General features: G+C 43.3%; 1 protein-coding gene across 7 annotated transcripts in view; it reads right to left on the bottom strand.

The window, feature by feature from the left end:
• LOC311019813 (RNA-binding protein Musashi homolog 2-like) overlaps nucleotides 1-19,602 on the bottom strand; it is a 185,293-nt gene extending 165,691 nt beyond the window's left edge. For all 7 annotated transcript variants that reach the window (XM_084019411.1, XM_084019412.1, XM_084019410.1 and 4 more), the window contains exons 1-5: nucleotides 19,418-19,602; nucleotides 18,525-18,565; nucleotides 18,246-18,327; nucleotides 17,702-17,786; nucleotides 2,381-2,422 (exon numbers count right to left, since the gene is read on the bottom strand). In XM_084019411.1, coding sequence (XP_083875537.1) covers nucleotides 2,381-2,422; nucleotides 17,702-17,786; nucleotides 18,246-18,327; nucleotides 18,525-18,565; nucleotides 19,418-19,479 — 312 coding nt within the window. In that variant the 5' untranslated portion in view covers nucleotides 19,480-19,602. The remainder of the gene's footprint in view (nucleotides 1-2,380; nucleotides 2,423-17,701; nucleotides 17,787-18,245; nucleotides 18,328-18,524; nucleotides 18,566-19,417) is intronic.
• Nucleotides 19,603-22,534: the final 2,932 nt, after the last annotated feature.

Raw genomic sequence — 22,534 nt, 5'->3', positions numbered from 1 at the left:
GTAGACAGAAGGTCAGGGGCCACAATACAGTCCTGGTTCAGGTAGACAGAAGTTCAGGGGCCACAATACAGTCCTGGTTCAGGTAGACAGAAGTTCAGGGGCCACAATACAGTCCTGGTTCAGGTGGACCAAAGGGCAGGGCCCAGAATACAGTCCTGATTCAGGTAGACAGACGGTCAGGGGCCACAATACAGTCCTGGTTCAGGTAGATAGAAGTTCAGGGGCCACAATACAGTCCTGGTTCAGGTGGACCAAAGGGCAGGGCCCAGAATACAGTCCTGATTCAGGTAGACAGAAGGTCAGGGGCCACAATACAGTCCTGGTTCAGGTAGACAGAAGTTCAGGGGCCACAATACAGTCCTGGTTCAGGTAGACAGAAGTTCAGGGGCCACAATACAGTCCTGGTTCAGGCAGATAATAGGGCTAGGACCACAATAGTGTCCTGGTTAAGGTAGACAGAAGGCCAGGGGGCACATTACAGTCCTGGTTTCTCCCTGGTTCAGTCCTGGTCCGCCCCAGCCTACCTGTACACACACAGCTCCACGGTGTGTTTGAGATACAGATGCATAATTGTTTCAGTATTGACGCAGCGATGTCAGCAAATTAACAAAAACACGTCTTGTTACACTTTTGTTTCTGCTTGATACAAAAGGAAAACTCTTACAGTTCTCATTTTCCATGACTAACGCCGTGTTTACCATCAATTACCTGCATTCTAGGTAAACCTGCCTCCGTTTATAATATACCATATATTTTTACACTTCTCAGTAGGTGGCTGTCTCCACAGTCTGCCCAGGGGATTCAACTCAGCACATCAGAGACTAGTTCTCAGTGTGGGATGATCACTTCCCCTGATGCTGGCTGGATTTCCTCCATGTGCACTGCGACCAGAAATAGGTTGGCTTGTAAAGGTCTTGGGTGAATGTGGCTTGCAGCTTCAACCGTAAGCTTTACAGCACCCCTTACCTAGACTTTGTGGTTTCCCAGGACTATGGAATGGGTGTTCTCTGCACCCTCTCTCCCTGTGGGAATGAACGGGGCTCCTGGCTTGATTATCATCCAGGCGGACTGTCAGTTAGAGGCAGTGTTGTAGACCACTTTTTGAAGTTCTAGTCTCATCTTGGAAGTGACAGCATTTTTACTCGGTCTTCTCTCAGTCTCAGGCAGGATTCAGGATATTATTTCAAGATCAGAACTGTGGGTATATTACTGAAGTGCCCGGGTTTTGTCTAATTTATTTGTCAGCTTCATTACTGTAGGTGTGTTCTTATTCAGCGGACGCATCCCTCAGAGGCTGCTTTTGAAGACAGAATGCTAAAGAGTCCTTCAAATGCAGCCAAGAAATGCAGCCTTCTTATCCCGGATTCAGAGAATCCAACTGATGGATCCTTCATGGACCAACCTATCGCAAGATTCATTGTATTCTGTTGACAAATGGATTTTAATTAACATGGCAACTTCATGCAGATTAGTAGCGGGAGATGCGGCAGAAATACCCTCTCGCCTGAAATATATCATGCACCGATGAAGCCATCGGTGGAGCATATCCTCCAGACTGTCTCATTCAGGAGATCGCTTGGTTCAGCCATAGCAGCCTTCAAAGGACCCAGCGTGTATGTATATGTATATATATATATTTAAATATATATATACATATATATATATTCATATAATAATTATATATTTTATATATTTCAAGAATAATACTAATGTCCTGCTGCTGCAACAAGACACATTCTCACTCAAGGCAGGGTGAAAAATCAGACTTGTTTTCTGCACTAATGAGATTGCCCTTCAGTAGCAGGTCCTGTTTAACCTTCAGCCATCCTGCACCGTGCACTGCTCTGCAGCTTTCAGCTCCTTCCCAGCTTCCGGCTGCACAACCTGGCTGTCTGCAGCGCTAGTTGATGTTGTGAACGCCCTTGAGTCAATTTCATGTTTATTCAAATAATAAATGCAAAGGCTTCCCTCCCTTACCAACCAAAGCAGCTCTCACATACACAGGAGAGAGAAAAATGGCAAAGCTGCTGTATATGCACGATGTAGTGATTATAAAACGATCACAGCTGTCACTAACAATGCTGATCAAACTGCCTGCTATGACTTTAACAAGTGTGTTTAAAGCAGACAAAAATCCCCTTGCTGGTAGTCAATTCTACAGAAACATCTTCAAGAGAAGCTCTGCCAGTTCGCTCTCAACTACCAAAGTGACAACCGCGCTAAAAAAAAAAAAAAGCATTCAAAAATCAATCACAAGACATCCTTGGGGGGGACAAAAACAACTACAAGTCAATTACTGGATGTGCTCTGATGGCAACAGCAGTTTAAAATTAAGTGACAACACACCTCTTAAAAGCATACAGATGAAAAGTCCTCTTACCTTGGGCTGAGCACGTCTAGGAAAGGCAACTTTAGGATCAATCTGTAGGGTGGAAAGCACACGTCAGCGAAGACAGAAAAACACCATTATTAGGAGAGGAAAGCAACATAATAATAACTAGAAAATTCCCCCGCCGGGAAATTTTGAAAGGGCCACGGGGGCTACTGCCGGAGTGTATATACAATACGATGAGATTCTTCGACATTTCAAACGAGACGGAGTTGTTTTAGAGGCAAATACAGAGACTGCTTGCTGACTGAGCTGTCAGAGTAGTCCGTTTTGAGTATTGTGATGTACTTCAAAAACTGTCCACCAATCAGAGCACACCACTCGTGTTTCCATTTTAAAGTTTAAATGGAGTTTCTAGGTGAAAGTATGCCCGAGCAGACGACGTTTGACTAAAAAAACTACATTTCCCACTACTAAATGTAGTTCTTAGTACATTCCTGTCCACCAATCAGAGCACACCACTCGTGTCTCCATTTTAAAGTTCAAACTGAGTTTCTAGGTGAAAGTATGCCCGAGCAGGAGAAGTTTGACTGAAAAAACTACATTTCCCATTACTAAATGTAGTTTTTAGTACATTTCTGTCAACCAATCAGAGCACACCGCTCGTGTCTCCATTTTAAAGTTTAAATGGAGTTTCTAGGTGAAAGTATGCCCGAGCAGGAGAAGTTTGACTGAAAAAACTACATTTCCCATTACTAAATGTAGTTCTTAGTACATTCCTGTCCACCAATCAGAGCACACCGCTCGTGTCTCCATTTTAAAGTTTAAATGGAGTTTCTAGGTGAAAGTATGCCCGAGCAGGAGAAGTTTGACTGAAAAAACTACATTTCCCATTACTAAATGTAGTTTTTAGTACATTTCTGTCAACCAATCAGAGCACACCGCTCGTGTCTCCATTTTAAAGTTTAAATGGAGTTTCTAGGTGAAAGTATGCCCGAGCAGGAGAAGTTTGACTGAAAAAACTACATTTCCCATTACTAAATGTAGTTCTTAGTACATTCCTGTCCACCAATCAGAGCACACCGCTCGTGTCTCCATTTTAAAGTTTAAATGGAGTTTCTAGGTGAAAGTATGCCCGAGCAGGAGAAGTTTGACTGAAAAAACTACATTTCCCATTACTAAATGTAGTTTTTAGTACATTTCTGTCAACCAATCAGAGCACACCGCTCGTGTCTCCATTTTAAAGTTTAAATGGAGTTTCTAGGTGAAAGTATGCCCGAGCAGGAGAAGTTTGACTGAAAAAACTACATTTCCCACTACTAAATGTAGTTTTTAGTACATTTCTGTCAACCAATCAGAGCACACCGCTCGTGTCTCCATTTTAAAGTTTAAATGGAGTTTCTAGGTGAAAGTATGCCCGAGCAGGAGAAGTTTGACTGAAAAAACTACATTTCCCATTACTAAATGTAGTTTTTAGTACATTTCTGTCAACCAATCAGAGCACACCGCTCGTGTCTCCATTTTAAAGTTTAAATGGAGTTTCTAGGTGAAAGTATGCCCGAGCAGGAGAAGTTTGACTGAAAAAACTACATTTCCCACTACTAAATGTAGTTTTTAGTACGTTCCTGTCTAGTACATTCCTGTCCACCAATCAGAGTACTCGGTAGTACTTGGTAGTACTCTGTAGTACTGAGTAATACTAGGTACTATGTATTGTCAAACAGTTGAGTGCTTCGCACTCAACTGTTTGCCAGTACATGTCACTTCGCTCAGCTGTCACTCAAGTACTACCTAGTACTACCTAGTACTACCTAGTACTACCAAGTACTACAGAGTAGTACTGACACTCAGGTACTGAGGAATACTAGGTACTATGCATTGTCAAACAGTTGAGTGCTTCGCACTCAACTGTTTGCCAGTACATGTCACCGGGCTCAGCTGTCACTCAATTACTACCTAGTACTACCTAGTACTACCAAGTACTACAGAGTACTACTGACACTCAGGTACTGAGGAATACTAGGTACTATGCATTGTCAAATAGTTGAGTGCTTCGCACTCAACTGTTTGCCAGTACATGTCACCGGGCTCAGCTGTCACTCAATTACTACCTAGTACTACCTAGTACTACCAAGTACTACAGAGTAGTACTGACACTCAGGTACTGAGTAATACTAGGTACTATGCATTGTCAAACAGTTGAGTGCTTCGCACTCAACTGTTTGCCAGTACATGTCACTGGACTCAGCTGTCACTCAAGTACTACCTAGTACTACCTAGTACTACCTAGTACTACCAAGTACTACAGAGTAGTACTGACACTCAGGTACTGAGTAATACTAGGTACTATGCATTGTCAAACAGTTGAGTGCTTCGCACTCAACTGTTTGCCAGTACATGTCACCGGGCTCAGCTGTCACTCAATTACTACCTAGTACTACCTAGTACTACCAAGTACTACCGAGTACTACTGAGACTCAAGTACTGAGAACTACTAGGTACTATGTATTGTTTGAAAAACTACAACTCTGCCAATCAGAGCACACCTGCTATCACTTCTGAGTGAGACAGAGACAGTTAGTCTCCATTTTAAAGTTTAAATGTAGTTTCTAGGTGAAAGTATGGCTGAGTTGACGATGGACTACATCTCCCACGGACTGCTCCTTCCTGTCCACCAATCAGAGCACACCTGCTGTGAGTTATGAAGATCAAAGCCCCACAGTGCTGTCACCATGGCAACGGCCCTCTCTGCGTGTGTGTAACTGCTTTTAAGCGTCTCTCATCCTCTCACTATCGCTCCATTCCCCCTTTTTTGGAGGGTCCGAACAAAAGCTTGCCACGCTCACACCGAAACTCCTATCGCCAAAATTTTCGCACCGTTAGCGCCACAAGACTCGGCTGAAGACACTGATGACTTTTATTTTTTCCTAGTGGCAGAAATGTGGACGCTAGGGCGAGTTAGAAATGCTGTTCATATTAGGTTTCTTTGAAAATCTGCTTCTAAATTAACATTAGAGCGGATGACGAAAAAAATGGACTTGGCCGCGCTTAGAGGTTGCTAGTTCAAATTCTGTAAATCTCACAGAGATTTTGAGCACATTGTGAGAGACAGGACAAGTTTCTCTACAAAATTGGAAAATATCACGTCTGTAGAGTGAAGATTGTGGCCGGGAGGAGTTTGGAAAGGAAAAAAGTCTGAGAAGCCCTCACACTCTAAGCGATGATGTCATCCACTCTAGCCCAGAAGGTTCCGCGCAATACACACCCATTATAAACTCATGATTTCTCCCAAAACGTTCATGGTCGTTGAACAGTGATTGGTCAAAAACTATATGACCTATTGAAACGCGGATTGGCACACCAGGACACAAGACTTGTGTCTACGTTTTAGAGTTTAAATGGAGTTTCTTGGTGAAAGTATGCCTGAGCAACAGGTGTTTGAAAAACGACATTTTCGTTTTGTTTTTTTTCGCTCGTCCCATTCATTTCAATGGGAAAATTTCGTTGGTTTTTCGCGACTTACGTCGCGAAAAATTCGTGTTCGGCTAAGAAAAGCAATAGCACGCCGATCCCGATCGAGCCACACGCTTTGATATATCACTTGTCCTACAACTCTTATCGCTGTAGAAGTTTTAGGCACTCGAAATTCGTCCGGAAAAGGCAAAATAATAATAATAAGTAGGAAAAAATCCTATGAATAGCAGTAGTGCTCGGGGCTTCGCCCCGAGCACTGGTCCCTTCAGCTTATAGCTGTAGGGGCCAGTGCTCGGTGCGATTGCCCCGTGGCCCTAATAACATTATGTATAAACCTGTATGTTAATGTTATAGGCCTTACAATTTGTATTTGAGTAAATCGCATACGTCCCCACGCGTTCAATTGAGTGCGTTTGTTTGACCCGTTCCTATGTGAATCTCCCTCTCTACACTTCTTATTACATAGATAGATAGATAGATAGATAGATAGATAGATAGATAGATAGATAGATAGATAGATAGATAGATCTATATAGCTATATATAGATAGAAAGAGAGAGTAGGAAACACAAGGGGGGCAAGTGGGGAATTGATATTGCTGCTATGATTAGTGCTTCTGTGTTGTCCTTCAGATCAGCCTTTGGTAGTCACTGGGTATGATTTCTCCATATCAGCCACTTCTTCTATCCGTCAGTGGTACAAGCCATGCAGGGGCTTGTCCTTCCTCATCATCATCATCATCAGGTTTCTGCTGACTGAGATATTCCCTTGGCAGGTCATCACTTGGGACCATCTTCCTGATGTTCCAGGATCGTGGTTGTTTCATCCTGGATAGCAGCTCTGATGGTCACTAGTGTTCAGCCTCCCTCCATCCACGTACTGTACAATCTCAGAGTGCTGGACTTGGGGTGAAACCCTCCATGCATGGTGAGGAGCTTTCTTGTCTTGATGTCAGTGGCCGTATCTCTTCCTTTGAAAGATGCCCATAAGTGCATCCATATTGATGGCTCTGACCTTGGTCTTTCCATTCAGCTACTTTTCAGCCTTAGTCTTAGTCTGTGTGGGTATTTGGCTGTGGCTGACTTTCTTGCAGCCTCCTCATAGTTTCCATTTGCCTCATAGACTCCAAGGTATGTGTAGCTGTCCTGGACACCTGCTATGTTGCCTTCTAGTAATTCAACTCCTTCAGTGGTGAGTGATCATCTTGCCTCTCTTGGATACCATCCGACCACATATTTAACCTGAATGACATCCTGATATCGTTGCTGTAGATCCTGGTGTTGTGGATCAGTGAGTCGATGTCAAGCTCATTACTTGCATACAGCTTGATGTCATCCATGTAGAGGAGGTGGTTGATGGTTACTCCACTTTGGAACCGGTCTCTGTAGCCACTCTTAGTAGTGTCTGTGGGAGTTCAGGCCTATACAGAACAGCAGCAGGGATGGAACATCTCCTTGGTATATCACACTAAATGGTAACTTGTGTAATTGGGAATGAGTGTGTAAATTCAACAACAGGCAAATGGTCTGCAGCGACCATCTACTTATACTCTACTTCTAGAGACTACATTTTGTTAGATCAGGGTTGTCAGATTCATATTTGGTAGTGGGCCAGATGTGCACACTTCTGCCCAGAAAAGCTTTACCAATCAATGAGAAGGTGTACGAAAGCATAAGTGAAAGTATTTTTCCTATTCATACAACTTTTAACAACAATAATTATTACATATTGTGTTTTAATATTGTATAGTAATTCATCCACAGAGAGGTAGAATCAATTTCATTTGGAAAGCACAAACGCTATCATAGAACTCACAGATTTGTTGCATGTTAAGTGTTTTGTAATGTCCACTCAAGAGGCAAGATCCTCAAGTCAGTCTGTCTCTTCCAACTCGGTCACCAGCTTTCCTTTCTGCTTTCTTTTCTTGCCAAATAGGCAATCTCTGTGAGTAAGTGGAAGAAGCATTTGAGCACATTTGGCATTGTTTGCCATGTACCTCCCGGAAGAAATATCTCTCTTTCCATCAACTTTTGTTCTTTTGGACAGCATTTTTCCAAGCTAGCAAATGCGTCAGGCAGCAACGGTCAGCGCAGAATCTTTTTTTATCCAGAAGTTGTTCCTTCTTATCCAGTTTTTCCTACTTCATGCAGATGGAGATCATTTTTAGTGCTAGGTTTAATTAATTACTAGAGCTGTAACGATTCATTCGATTAATCGATGAATCGATAGTCAGTCCTATAGATTCTACTAAATCGATCTGCTAAAATAAATAAATAGAATGAATCGTTTTGGCTTCACCAATAATAGATATAAATGCATTTAATCGGATGAATCGTGATTCTTACTTATGATTAATGTTTTCATACGTTTAAGACACTCTCTCCCCTGCCAGCATGTAGTCTATTGAAAAATGTTGAAAATAACCGAGCAATGTTTAATTACATTTTTGTATTCAGCATAAAATATTATGCAGGACTATTATTTTTCACCTTTTAGAAGAATACAGATAGTCTCACTTGCATTATTGCATGTTTATTTAATGGATATAGAATTTTGGTTACAAGTTACTGAATCGAATCGTGGTCTACAGAATCAAATCGAATCGTTACAAAAAAAAAAAATCGTCCTTGAATCGAATCGCCAACTACTGTATCGTTAATCGAATCGAAGTGAAGCCAAAGATTCACACCCCTATTAATTACTTATTTATTATATCACAGAAACCTTTTACTTTTGCTATTTATTTAATATGTATTTTTACTTTACTTTTTTATTAAAACAAATTTAAATAAAAAAATACCCTTTCCACATAAACATGTAGGGGCCGGATGAGACCTGCTAGGCCGTATATCTTATATAATTGCATTACATTCACCTTAGATCTCTCTTTAAATGACCCTACTTCTCACTTGATTTCTTATCTCAGGAAACATTGTAAATTATGGTCCATTTAGAGGTAAATAGACCATAGACGATGCTTTAGGACTGGGCTACCTTGTGATTGACAGGTTTCTACCGTCGCTACCAAGCCAATTAGATACTAACATGACTTTAACACATAGCTGTAAAGTTTAACTGAATTATAGAAGCTTCATTAACAGCTTCACACCAGAATCCAGATGGATCCAGATCCAGTAATGTTGCTGCTCAGGGTGCTGCTCTGCTGCTTGTGTTCCTCAGATCCACCCGTCGCTCCTCCACAGTCCAAATATGATCACTTCTGTTCACTTACTGCAAACATTTCAAGAGCTAAAATCCAAGATGGCAACCATCAAAATGCCGATATAAGGCTTCAAAACCATAGTCCACAAACCAATGGGGGACGTCCCTATGGCAACATCCACTTCTGATACACAGTCTATGGTAGAGCAGCAGTAGCAGTGAGGCCATGTCACTATCCCAGCTGGAGAAGACTCAGCAGCAGTCTGTTCAATCCATTAATGAAGAGAGCTGAGAGCACTTGACTGATAACAATGAACAGATGAAACCACGGTCATGAAAAATACTTGTATATCAAACAGTTACTTCCAGTATCCGTGGGCTACTAGTTAGAATACGTTAGCAAGGGGCCCAATACGGGCACGGTGGTGTAGTAGGTGGCACTGTTGCCTCACAGCGAGAGGGTCCCGGGTTCGATTCCCGGGTCGGGTTCCTTCTGTGTGTAGTTTGCATGTTCTCCCTGTGTAAGCGCGGGTTCTCTCCGTGTTCTCCGGCTTCCTCCCACAGTCCAAAGACATGCAGGGTGGGGATAGGTTCATTGATGACTCTAAATTGCCCGTAGGTGTGAATGTGAGCGTGGATGGTTGTTTGTCTCTACATGTTGGCCCTGTGATAGACTGGCGACCTGTCCAGGTGAACAATGCCTTCGCCCAATGTCAGCTGGCGGAGTGGAAGTTTGGCTGACGGCGCGCAGTGCATACACGTCACCGAGACCTCACAGGCAGGTTTCCACAGTTCCAGGCACATTTAAATGCAATAAATAATCACAACAAACACTATTTAATGCAACTAATTGAATCAACACGTGAATTTATATCTATATAGATTGTCCCGTCACATCTGACATCAGATCAAAGGCGGATGGCACGCGTAACGGAAACTCAGCCTCTCGGACCAAAACATCTCCCTCTCTCTCTCCTGTTTTTTATAATATCGGCATTGTTATTATTATAATACGCACGCACAGCGCGTGATGCGCGTTGTGGGAGCGGCGGCGCTGCTTCTGTCATCGGGTTGTCAAGTGACGGAACTTGCACTGAACCTCCCCTAACGCATTAAAGGTGAGGAGAGGAGCTCATTTGATTGGTGAAGATCTGAATCGGCTGTATTAATCCCAGTCCACGCCTCGTCTCCTCCTCGTCTCCCACTCACGCCTTCTTCTCCTCCCTCTTTCCCACTTTGCACGGGTGGGCGAGACGGGAGGTGTGCCTGCGCTAGCCTGCGCGGTGCACGAAACTTGCAAAGTCCAGGCGGACACACACCGTCGGCGCGGCGCAGGTGCGCTGAGAGCTGACTGCGCCTGGTCTACGAAACTAGGGCCCCATGAAATAAACTAAGAGGTGTGAGTTTGGTGCTGTTGGCCATGACGGCGTTATCAGTAACCGTCTGCCACCAGCCCAGCTATGTAAACGAAGCAAGGGGAAGCTCTGATAACAACACACACAGAGGGAGAGTGACTTCATTCTCTGCTCAGGTAGACATCACTACACTACATCTTTACATAGACAAGTTGTTTGCCGATATATTAATGCTCCGAATGTTGAATACAGCTCCTTTCACCAGTGACTGTGTTAACTGGTGACTCAGCTGAATGCGTCCGTGGTTGCTCGTAGTGACAGCGGCAGTTAAAATCTGAAGCAGGACATGTAGGCGTCCTCGTAAAAGCCTTCAATCGATTTTAAATACGTATTCATCTGGGTATCTTATCTACGCTGACCATTTGCTGGTTACTGCTTGTAACCAGCAAATGGTTACTGCTGGTAACCAGGGACTCATCACCAGTTAACACGGTCACTGGTTGAACTAAAACACCTGTTGCTCTGAAGAAGTTGTGATCCCGTCAGAATTCTGTAGAACTTAAGTCTGTTGGAATATTGATTCTAACAACAATTGATGAAACAACCAGACATTTTGATGGTAACAGTTTTACTTCTAACTCATCTGGATGGAGGGACAAAACCCACTTCCGTTGTCAACATGCACACATATTTTTGTGATGACATTGGCTGTAAAAGGGTTTGTACCATGTGACCATGTTATTCCCTGTTCTCTGCCCTCATATTCCATATAATTTTAAAAAGGACAGCATATGATAAGATGTGGTCAGAATATTAACGAAGTGAACCAGAAGACTAGCCAGCTAGCCCGTACTGTCTTGTAATACCACTCGTACCTATAGAGGCGAGAGTGAGTCACAGGAGCGTCCAGTCTGTCGATTAAGAAGCTCTACCTCGGGCTTGTCAATAACACATCCTGGGTCTGTGTACATTCTGAGACTTTCTTTATTGGATTAAATCCAGAGTGCTAGAAAGGAGAAGACTCCTCACACACAGTTGCCTCATTCTCTCCACTGACAGGAGGTTGTTGGCCCGGGAGAAGAGCGTGCAGCAACTCCAGGAGACGTACCTCCAGTAAGCAGTTTGCTCGGATTCAGCCCATCCGAAGCCCAGCTGATCCCCGTGGGGAGTCAGGGCAGTCGCATCAAACTTCCTGTTGCTGCTGTTCCACAGGTTCAACCCAGCTCTGCACCAGCACGCTGTGACTCTTGCCCAGGGTTTCTGTTGTCTGAATGAGTTTTTCTGCGGCTGCTGACTGGGCGTCCATCCAGTGTTGGTAATAACGGCGTAAGAGTATAACGGCGTGACTAACGGTGTTGTTTTTTTCAGTAATGAGTAATCGAATTAATTACTTTTCCCATCATTGCAACGCCATTGCCGTTACTGAGAATGTAGAGTTGCGAATTTCTACAACTTGGTTGAATGAAGCACGAGGTGTTGGCTTTGGCCAGTGCCACACATCAGCTGCCTGGAGAGAGCAGGGGTGGGGATGATGATGCCGTTGCAAATGCGATGATGATTGGCTGGGTGGGCGGATCATGCCGTTCACGCTGTCTCACTGCACGCTCTGACTACCAGACACAACAAGACAGCGACAATGGCGACGAGCCAGGGAAATGCAAAGGTAGTGTTCTCGAACTGGGAGTACCAACACTACTTCTCGCTCATTGAAATTAAAAGGTAGGAATGTTTATGTAACAAACACGCTATACCCAGGAAAAAAGACTTTATTCATGTCTGCCTCAAGCAAATCGAATCTTATGAAGCACCTCACATCAACACAAGCTAAGAATGCTTGAATTTTATTTTATATTATATTAATTTATATTATATAATATTATTTTATTTTCAATATTTAATATTGTTACTTTATTCTTCAATCAGTTCAAATAAACATCTTTGGCGTTAAAGATGTTATAGAACGTAATAGCGTTATGGAACATAAAAAATAACATCAGTTACTTTGCTGTGCTAACTGAGTTACTAACTCAATTACTGTTTAGGAGAAGTAATTTGTAACTATAACTAATTACTTTTTTAAAGTAGGATGACCAACAATGCGTCCATCTACCTGAGCTGCCGAGTGCCGACTCTCGCCTCCTGGTGGACAAGACGGAGGTTATTTTCTGCCACTCTGGATGAAATCTAACAAACTATGAAAGCGTACACAGACCATATATCCACGGTCGAGTGTCTAATGTAACCTCAAGTAGCCTATAGGCGGAAGTCACACGTGAAGATTATAAGAGAGCAGTTTGGTTTAATTTTTAATAGTAGTAGCAAGAAGCTATTATAGTAATAGCTTCTTTTTTTCACACTTAGATTGTATGAACCTGGTTGTAGAGGTGAAACGCTGTCCCCTATTGTTTGGAACAGGGGGCTGGGTATTACACACTGCACCTTTAAGGGGGAGATCAATCAGTCACCTCCAGCACAAATCAAGACTTCTCACTTAGCCTGAACATGCTCTCCATTTCACCCTGCACTGCACACCCACTGGCTCCCACCTCACACTGCTCTCATCCTCCGCTGCACCAATCAATCAATCCATCAATAAACAAGGACACTGCGATCAATGACTTCCATTCAGACGCATGACATATTGTGAGTTACGACAATGAAACACTTTTCTTTCTCAGACTGCAGATTAGAGGATGACACAAAAGTGAATAACGGGTCACTGGCTACACCTTTAGAGAGTCCATCACTAAGACATGGGACATTAGATGATGACAACACTCAAGGATTTATTGTCATTATACAATACAGCCATGTTACACACTCACAGTACATTCACAATATTTTAAATTAAATTCAAATAGAATATAAAAAATACAATTTAACTATATATATATGTATATATATATATATGCAAACAAAATATATTTATGTTAAAAAATATGTAATTAATTAAATTAAATTAATAGTAATTTTGACAAGTTTTGTTGCTGCGTTGTACTCGTAGCATAGCCCGCCCTGTGTGTGTGTGTGTGTGTGTGTGTGTGTGTGTGTGTGTGTGTGTGTGTGTGTGTGAGTCAGAGAGAGAGAGAGAGAGAGAGAGAGAGAGAGAGAGAGAGAGAGAGAGAGAGACTTAAGTCAGAGAAACACAGAAGGAATGAGAAATTAAGCGCGAGCCAGAGTCCAGATTAGCGAAGCATATATCCAGAGAGAGATATCAGTATGCGATTTAAGTTAGAGATAGACTTTGTTTAAAGTGATAATGACGGTTGTGTAACAGGTAGCGTTACAGTAACATAACAGGCGGAGGATGCGGTGGAATCGAGGAGGACAGAAGCTGTTCTGGAGTCTGGTGTTACAGCTGAACCTTCGTTATCTTTGCCAGACGGCAGCTGGGTGAACTAAATGGTATACTGCAACGAACCAGACTTCCTTGACTTGCAAAATTATCTTTTAAATTGACGATCATCATATGGGTAATAAAAGGATCAGGATAAAGGAATATGGCCTTCTTAAGTTTCCTTAAGTGTTACAGTCGTTTACCAGGATGGAGATGTGTGATGACCATGTCAGGTTGTTTGTGATTCCCAGGAACGTAAAACTGTTCACTTGCTCCACTTCAGCTCCACTGATGTAGATGAAGGTGTGTCTTCACCTCCTTTGTTCTAAAATCAACAATCCTTCCTGGAGGAGATTGTGTTGAAAGCTGAGCCGAAATCAACAAACAGCATTCTGTTGTAAGTTGTTATTTTCAGGATGTGTGAGGGCTGAGTAGAGGCCAGACGGCATCCTCTGTGGATCTGTTGGCTCTGTATGTAAACTGGTGAGGGTCCAGGCTGGCTGGGATGTTGTTTTTGATGTGCTTGAGAACCAGTTTCTCAAAGCACTTCATCAGAACGGGAGTGAGTGCCACAGAGCAGTAGTCATTGGACTGCAGTTTAGGTGCAGGGATGATGGTGACGGTCCTGAAGCAGGTGGGAACTCTCTCCTGTGACATGATACGTTAGAAATGTCAGTGATGACATCAGTTAGCAGGTTAGCACATGCTTCCATCATTTGAGGTAAACTTTACAGCAAAGTGTTAAAGCAGTCTAACTAGCTAATTGTTTTGGTAGCAGTGTAGTGACCTGTCAATCACAAGGTTGCCCCGCCCTTAATGGTCTATTTGACTCTAAATGGACCATAATTTACTATATAGGGCCCTATGAATTCCACGCTGGGTCCAAAGTAATGATTTTAAAAAGTGGATGTAAAAGAGCCCATGAAAGTATATAATACTGTTGAACTGCATTCATTGTTAATTGCTCCCTATTAAAATATTTGCATACTTGTATACTATTGGAATGTATTTATTGTGACTCCCCTATAAATTATTGCATCCATTTGTAGGGTCCCTGAATGACAAAGAATTAGAATTGAATGATTCTTGGATACATTTCTCATATTTTCTTATTGAGTTGTTTAATTTGTATTCATCTGACACCATCAGATGAAAAATATAAAAGGAAGTCATGGAATTTGGGAAAGAATAAAATAGAATGCATTTTCTCATAGACTTCCATGCAATCAGACTTATTTTTGCAACCAGATGAGTCGCCCCCTGATGGCCAGTAGAGAGAATGCAAGTTTAAGACACTTTAGCATTGGCTTCACCCTTCAGAACCGGAGGTTGCCGTCTGATTAAAAGTATGTAATTGCATGTTAAACTGAAAGCCACTGACTGGGATTTTCAGTTAACTCTAAGCACTTTCCGGTCCAGCGAGTCCGGTTCTCATACACCTAAAACGTGACACAGCCCATTTGAGCCCAACACTGCTGCAGCTTCCATCACAGCGCCCGTCGGAATCAGCTCAGTCAAATCAGCAGTCGGAGGCTTTTTCTCAACCGGCCGTCCTACTTTGTTCAACCAGCCCTGCAGGCCCACAAATCACCCACATCCCCCGTGTTCCACCACAAATTATCCACGTAGGGAAGAACAGCCATTACACCACACTGTTGTGTATTCCTGGATCACGCAGCGTCAGCGACATAAAGAACAATGTGTATAAACTGGTGACATCACTTAGCGGTGAACTGCAGTAATGTAGAAGGGTGTTTAGCCTTTCACCTCTTATATTAAACCCGTCCTCACATAGAATACATCTCACTGGATTAAAACAGTGCACCTCACATAATAAGCACGTAATCAAATGAGCTCCACTATCACATCCTGCATGTGTGTGTGTGTGTGTGTGTGTGTGTGTGTGTGTGTGTGTGTGTGTGTGTGTGTGTGTGTGTGTGTGTGTGTGTGTGTGTGTGTCAGAAACTGTTTACAGGGCTAGACTCGAGGCCAGGTCTAGACCAACAACGAGGGCTCAATCCCAACGTCCACGTTCACAGACTTTGAGGCGTATTTCCTGCCAGAGTCAGTGAGGGTTCTGTGGCGTCAATCAGCTTGAGGGCTGTCTCGCCGACAATAGGCTTGTTGGAGACAAACTACGTCTCACGAGAACAGCAGCAGGAGGCTAAAAGCTGCGGTCCAGTCGAACAGTTTCCAGAGGCCTTCAAAGAATTTACAGGAAGTCACAGAAATAGTTCTTCTTGTTAGATCTGATGTGTAGGAAATGTGTGACCACGTTCAGATTTATTTAGATTTCTTATATCAGCGATACATTTGTGTATCTGACTTTGGATTCCCTCATTTGTTCTTTTTATGTCTGTCTTGTAAAACATTGCTGTAATCTACAGTTAAATATTTTTTGAAAAAAAAAAAAAATTCCACTAAACTTTTGGTGTCAAAACTCAGAGCCAATCATCTCTTAAATCAGGTGACAGCCAGGCGTTTCCCATCATGTCCCGGGTCTTACAGTCGGTGGAGAGAAACTGTGGCTCCTGGCTCCAAAACCTGCGGCCACCTGAATCCTGTGAGGTCATTGTTGCCGACGTGTGCATGACATCCGAACGTCCAAAAGTCGGACAAATACCCAGAATGCATGTGTGGTGAATGATTCTGTGCAGGCCTGACTCATCTCCAACCAGCCTATTTTAAGCCCTTTATGCACACTTTCCATAAGTCCTGAGGGAATTACCCACAAATCATAGCGCTGTGACATTAAAGAGGGGGTTAACCAGGTAAACATAGAGGAAGGCTGTGGGTGTTGAGCCTGGCATCATACATTTAAGACTGAAGGAACAATGACAATGGTTCAGGGTTTAAGGCTTTAGGGGAGATGCTGGGATTGTGCCCATTCAATATCCTCCATATTGTTGTTGTCTGATATTCTCAGAGATAGTATTATGTTGAGGCTTTCTTTTATCTAACCCAACACTGAGCAGATATCAGCTGATTTAACTCCGAGGTAAGAAGGTCATGCTCCTTCAGAAAAGCTGAGGCGTTACATACGAAATGTGGAGAAAAAGGCTCAGATTGATATTAGAGATAAAATGTTCTCGCACAATAGAACAAGCTGGAAGTTTGAAATGCCTCACATTTGTCCTGAAAACTAAATCTGCCTAACGTCAGGACGACCGCTTGTTTCCAAACCTGCATTCCATTCCATTAAAGACAAGTGTGTCTCTATTTGCTGTCTATATAGCAGTGTCTCCAACAGTCTCTTAGAAGAGCAGCCAGCCACACTGAGCTATGGGACGTTAAGAAAAGTTCATGTAACAATTATCTGCCAAAATACTTGCGATTCACGTTATTATCCCAATAATCATCAGAATATGCTTAAAACTCTTAAAATGGCTGGAAAACATACAGATGCCACTTTTTATTTTGTCTACTACAAAGTGAACAGTTTTTTTTTTGTGTGGAAAAAGCATCTTAAATTGGGTGATCATAAATTATAGGGCCATAAAAGATCATCTAATAATACAAATAATGTTCAGATCCAACCTTATTTCACACATTGGTCCATATTTTTGTGGCCTGTCTTTTTTGTATCAGGCTGTATTTTTCTGATAGGGAGCAAGAGATTCACCACAATCAACTCTCTTTGTTTATCATGATGTGCTGTAAAATCCGATATCGTCCCACCTCTAACAACAACTGGACTGGGTTGAGTGTAACTGGGACCAGGCCAAACCTGAGGGAGAAGAAGAGACGTCTCCAGACAACGACCACAGCTCTGGTTGGATACCGTAAATAAAAAACCAAAAGAGAAACAACACTCATCGCAAAAAGACAAACTCACTTAAAACCTAGTCAGACTTCTATGAGCCAGAAAAGACAAGAAACAAATCAATCTGCCAGATAAAGTGAATGTCTGTGTTTCCCTCACAGTGAACAGGCTCTGCTACCATCAGGTGTTTGTGAAGAGAGCACACAGGAAGAAGCTTTTCACCACAAACACGCCGGCGGCTCCCATGCAATCAGAATTTTTTTTTGAAAAAGTCCACGTACCATTTTAGAGTCCAACTCGTGGTGCGCCTGCGCTAAGACTTTATCTACGCTGGCAGCATCTGCAAAAGTGATGAAGCCAAAGCCCCTGTTGAGAAACAACACAGTGGTGTATAACATCCCAAACATTACACAGATCACACTTCACAGCTGATAAAGGTTGAACTCACTCTGATTCATACATGCCATGTCTATATTGATCAAACATTGTTATTTCCACATTATATTTCATGTGTGTATGTCCCACATTTGCCACTTTCTCGAATTCCCATATTTGTGTAAACGACTATCATCTCCAAACTAACTGCAGCGCATTGATTTTGAATGGCATTTAAATTGCATTTTCAGTTCAAACACAACGACCTTATGAAATACATTACACAACGTGAATGAGGGGAAACGGCAGTGGTGGGAATATTTTCCACAGCCCTGCCGCCAATGTCAAACTGCGTTGCCCTTTCATTCAATAGCAAATCCAGTTAAACGGCTGCACGGTGTTAATATCAGTCCAGAGAGAAACACAGGCTGAGTGTCTGGGAATATTTACCTGGAGCGCTTCGTCGTCGGGTCTCTCATCACCATACATTCTCGGATTTCCCCGAATTTACTAAAATAATCTCTAAGGCTGTCTGTGGGGGGAAACAAACAAGAGCGGGGTTACACTAGTTTCTTTAATTGCCTCCTTAAATGAAACATGAATATTGTGCGCGCGACTGGGTGTCCCCGTGTTACACAGGGGTCGAATGGAGGACTTGCGATTAAAATAACCTTGCGCCGTGCGCACGCGCTCACGTGCGCGCACAGCGCTCGAGACGCGGCTTCTTACCTGGTGAAGTTTGCCAGCTGAGGCCACCGATAAACATTTTCCTGCCAAGGGAAAGGCGACAGAAGTCAAGACAGATTTCAAATCGGCCATTTTGATGTTTAGCGAACTACTTGTCTGGTTGCACAGAAGTAAAAAAGCTGGAGACAAAAATAGCGGCAAGGCAGCGGCGAGGCGGCCCGACGGCCGTTCCCCGAGCCGGGCTAGCGCAGCGCCGACACGCTCCCCCCGCTCTCCGCTGTGGACCGAGGGTCAGGCAAACTTCCATTCAATCTGGCGTTTAAAACCTGCCGGCGTCTTGGCAGAGGGGCATACCCGGTAGGGCAAAACTTTGGGTTGTCCACTGTTGGCACCGAAACACTCTTCAATTCGGCATACATGTAATAAACCAACTAAAATCCTCTTGGCTGAACTTTTAAATGTGGCTCGGCAGTTACAGAATCTTCACGCTCCTCCATCAAAACACATCTTTAGAGGGCGGTGAGGAGCGGCGTGAACTAAATGCAAAAATGTGTGTTTTATTGAAATAAAGTGTGGCTAAGCGGGGGGTACTATGCCGATTTCACCAGAGCTAGCTTTTAATTTGTATCAATTATTAATGACTCTTCTCAAGCCAATGTACTTTTGCCACCAAGTACGGAAGGATTTAGCTCCCGGATTTCTAAACGAAGTTTGGCGTGCGTTCTTCCACACGCGCACTAGCGGTATCGGGGCCAGCTAGGCGTCTACACTGCAAAAGGGGGCAGGCCCGTTTGATAATATAACCAAACAAAGGTGTAGTTCACGGGACCCGGAAGGCACCGGAGCTGACACTGCGAAATCAAGCTGCCGATATGCAGCTTTCCAAAAAAGAAATGATGTGTTGCCAATTTCATATTGACAGAATGTCACCTTACCCCGGGTCGTGTTGCGAATCGGCCGGGCTTCCAGACGTGGCTTGGCTCCCGTCTCCTTCCATATCTGACCCAGCTGCAGGCGGCGACTACGGGATACACACAGACGGTAGGTCGGCAGATGGAGCGGAGCTTCGGTGTCAGCGAGCCGGGAATGCAGCGCTCCGTCACACGTGGGATCAGTTCGGTCTGTGGTCCCTCCTCCGCCGTCACCGACCAACCACACTGACGTCAGGTCTCAGCAGCAACGCCCACATTAACTGCTTGGACCGGGCATTCTGTCAGATGTTCAATAAAATGACATGTAGCGATGAGTAATTCTTCAACTTCATTCACAAAATACAATAATCGAGGCAGCTGAACACAGATGCAACTTTTACAATTTTGAAATTCATCTACAGTTTATATATATATATATATATATATATATATATTATTTAAACATAAAACAGGTGTATTACATGTAACTATTAAATGTTATTAAATACACATAATAAACCACACAGTAGAAACCCGAGAAGCAAATGTAGATGTATGTATTTATTTGTTACATTTTCTTTTGCAATGTTAGAGGGGCATATTCAAATTATATCTAATATTTATTACCAATGGGGGCTGCACAGTGGTGTAGTGGGTAGTACTGTTGCCTCACAGCAAGAGGGTCCCGGGTTCAATTCCCATTTAGGACTAGGGAATTCCTTAGGAAATATGTTGCAATTTAAGAAATCTGAGGAGCACAAGCAGCAAAGCAGCACCCTTACTATGCCTGGCTCCATCGACTACCTTGCTTAACCTGCTGGCATGGTGACCATACTCAGCTGGGAAAAAAGGAGAGATGACTCAGAACTTCACAGTCATTTTTTTTCTCAAATACCTTTTTGTTCTTAACTCAAACAGTTTTCATTCAGTAGTTTTCAGTAGCAAAAGCTGCTGGAAGTCTTTTGAGGTGAAACATCAATAGAGGAAGTGTGCAATCAAAAGAACAGCACAATACAGTTTAGAAAACAGATATAGGTTCTATGATCAAATCTATATCTAATCCCTATATGAAGAGGTTTTTGTTAGATTTAGCCTCCATTATTCACATGGTTATGTAGGCCTACTGTAGTATAAAGAGAGAGATAGTCCACACAGGGTGGGAGGAGGGGAGGTATGCAGGTCAAACAAATACAGGACTTTCATCCAGGAGACCTCTGTTCATGTCCTGTGTAAAAATAAAAAAGTAAACATTTGCCTTTGGATTTGATGATTTGCTGGTGGGAAAAAAATCTAGCCATTTCTGGAAATGGGACTAAAGGTCATTATGTAGGTTTAGTTTTTACTTCAACAATATTTGGATGAATATTTTCATGTCAAAGGTCCCAGACATACTTCTCGGCAGAAGCAGATGAGGAATAACCAGTCGTCTAATAATCCTGCCAATTTATGGTGACAACATAATTTTTTTCACAACCTGAGCCTTCTAGAGGGGCCATTCGTAACAGATATGAACATGTTTAATTTCCATTGTGATGGGACAACACGTCAAAAGAACTAGATTGAGTGTATACTTTTACAACCCATGCAGCCATGATTTCCTCTTTCCAAAATCTGTTGAGGATTTAGTCCTAAAAAGTAAAATCCTTTACAAGCTGTTCTCGCTGGCAAGGTGTCAAATAAATGTAGCTTGGTCAGTGCTCCTTGGCGTCTGACACCGACGCTCATTTAGCGAGTTAGTGTGTGTTCTTGACGCGCCCACCCACGAGTGCCCCACCATACACATAGCATAAGGAGCTAGAGTGAGTTTGACATCACAGAGCAGGAGAGGTCAAATAAAGGCAGGACTTTCATTCAGGAGACTGAATGTCACATGACTTGTTTGTCACTGCTATTCATCTGACTCTGAACATCAACTAAACTCTCTCTCTAAAGGCCCCCACACACCGCCCAGACATCCAACTGCCTTATCCGACCACTCTCCGCCCACTCTGTTGCCTCTCGTCTGACCCGTTCGGCAGAAAAGTTGCGTTGAAAACACCGCTTCAACGTGCTTCCGACACCACAGCAGCGTGTACGTTCTGCGCTTGCGCGAGATGCAATAAGCCTCCTTAACAGCGGGTGGAGCTAGTCTCGTGCCAGTACTCCAAAACAGGAAAACAGGAAATGACGGAACGGAGTGCAGATAAAAACAATGCACACACAGTCTTGGTTCAGTATTCGTTCGACTCGAGAAGACCTTTGTGGACTAAATACTTGGCATTTCTGGAAAGATGACTCTGGCTAGGGTGACACTCGCGTTGTGTGCTCTCGGGCTCATTATTTTACGAATAGGTCGTGAAGTCGTGGATCGTCACTTCCGCCCCGCCCACACACCGCCATTGGATACTCTGATTCACTAGCACACCGCCAATCAGAGTATCCAATGGCGCAGACGTCCAACAGCCCACCTCCTCAGACTTCGCATGCTCAGTCTGATCAGACAACGTCTGCGCGGCTCCGAAAGCTTCCGACGCAGCTGTACACACCAAACATATGTGTTCCCGACCTCGTCCGAGCCTCTCCAAACGCTTCAGACGTCCAACGGTTGGGCCGGTGTGTTCCTGCCTTAAACCAACTAACTTCCTTTGAAGACGACCAAGATGCCTTATGTAATGCATTGAAGTGAGAATATGACGACGGTGTTCTGCGATGTCATAATGATTTGTTAAAGTGCAGCCACTCTTCAGCAGCCTTATTGTAGGGTGTATTATAATGGTGCTGCAGTGCTCTCCATATGTTTGTCTCCAGCAGTGGAAACAGCTGGGGGGCCAGATAGGAATGTGAAAGTGAGAGCTCGATGAAAGCTAGCTTCTCCTCTGCCTCTCGTCATGCTACAGTGGCTGCTGTTTATTTCCTCCATGAGAGAGTGATCTTTTCCCACCTATAAATGCCTCATCACTCCCTCCTCATGCTGCTTAAATTCACCCTTTTATACGTCTCCAATTTGCATTGGTTCATGTTTGCATTCCTCCGTCTTCTGTGGTCTTAGTAGGCATCACACAAACAGACTCACCATTGTCCATTAGCCAACACGGATCAGGTACGTAGACGTTCAGTCGTCTAACTGCACACACACAGAGGAAACTCAACCACTATGTGTTT

This window comes from Eutrigla gurnardus (assembly GCF_963514095.1).
Source record: "Eutrigla gurnardus genome assembly, chromosome: 10".
In the NCBI taxonomy this organism is placed as follows: domain Eukaryota; kingdom Metazoa; phylum Chordata; class Actinopteri; order Perciformes; family Triglidae; genus Eutrigla; species Eutrigla gurnardus.
This window is presented reverse-complemented; position numbering and strand designations above follow the sequence as displayed.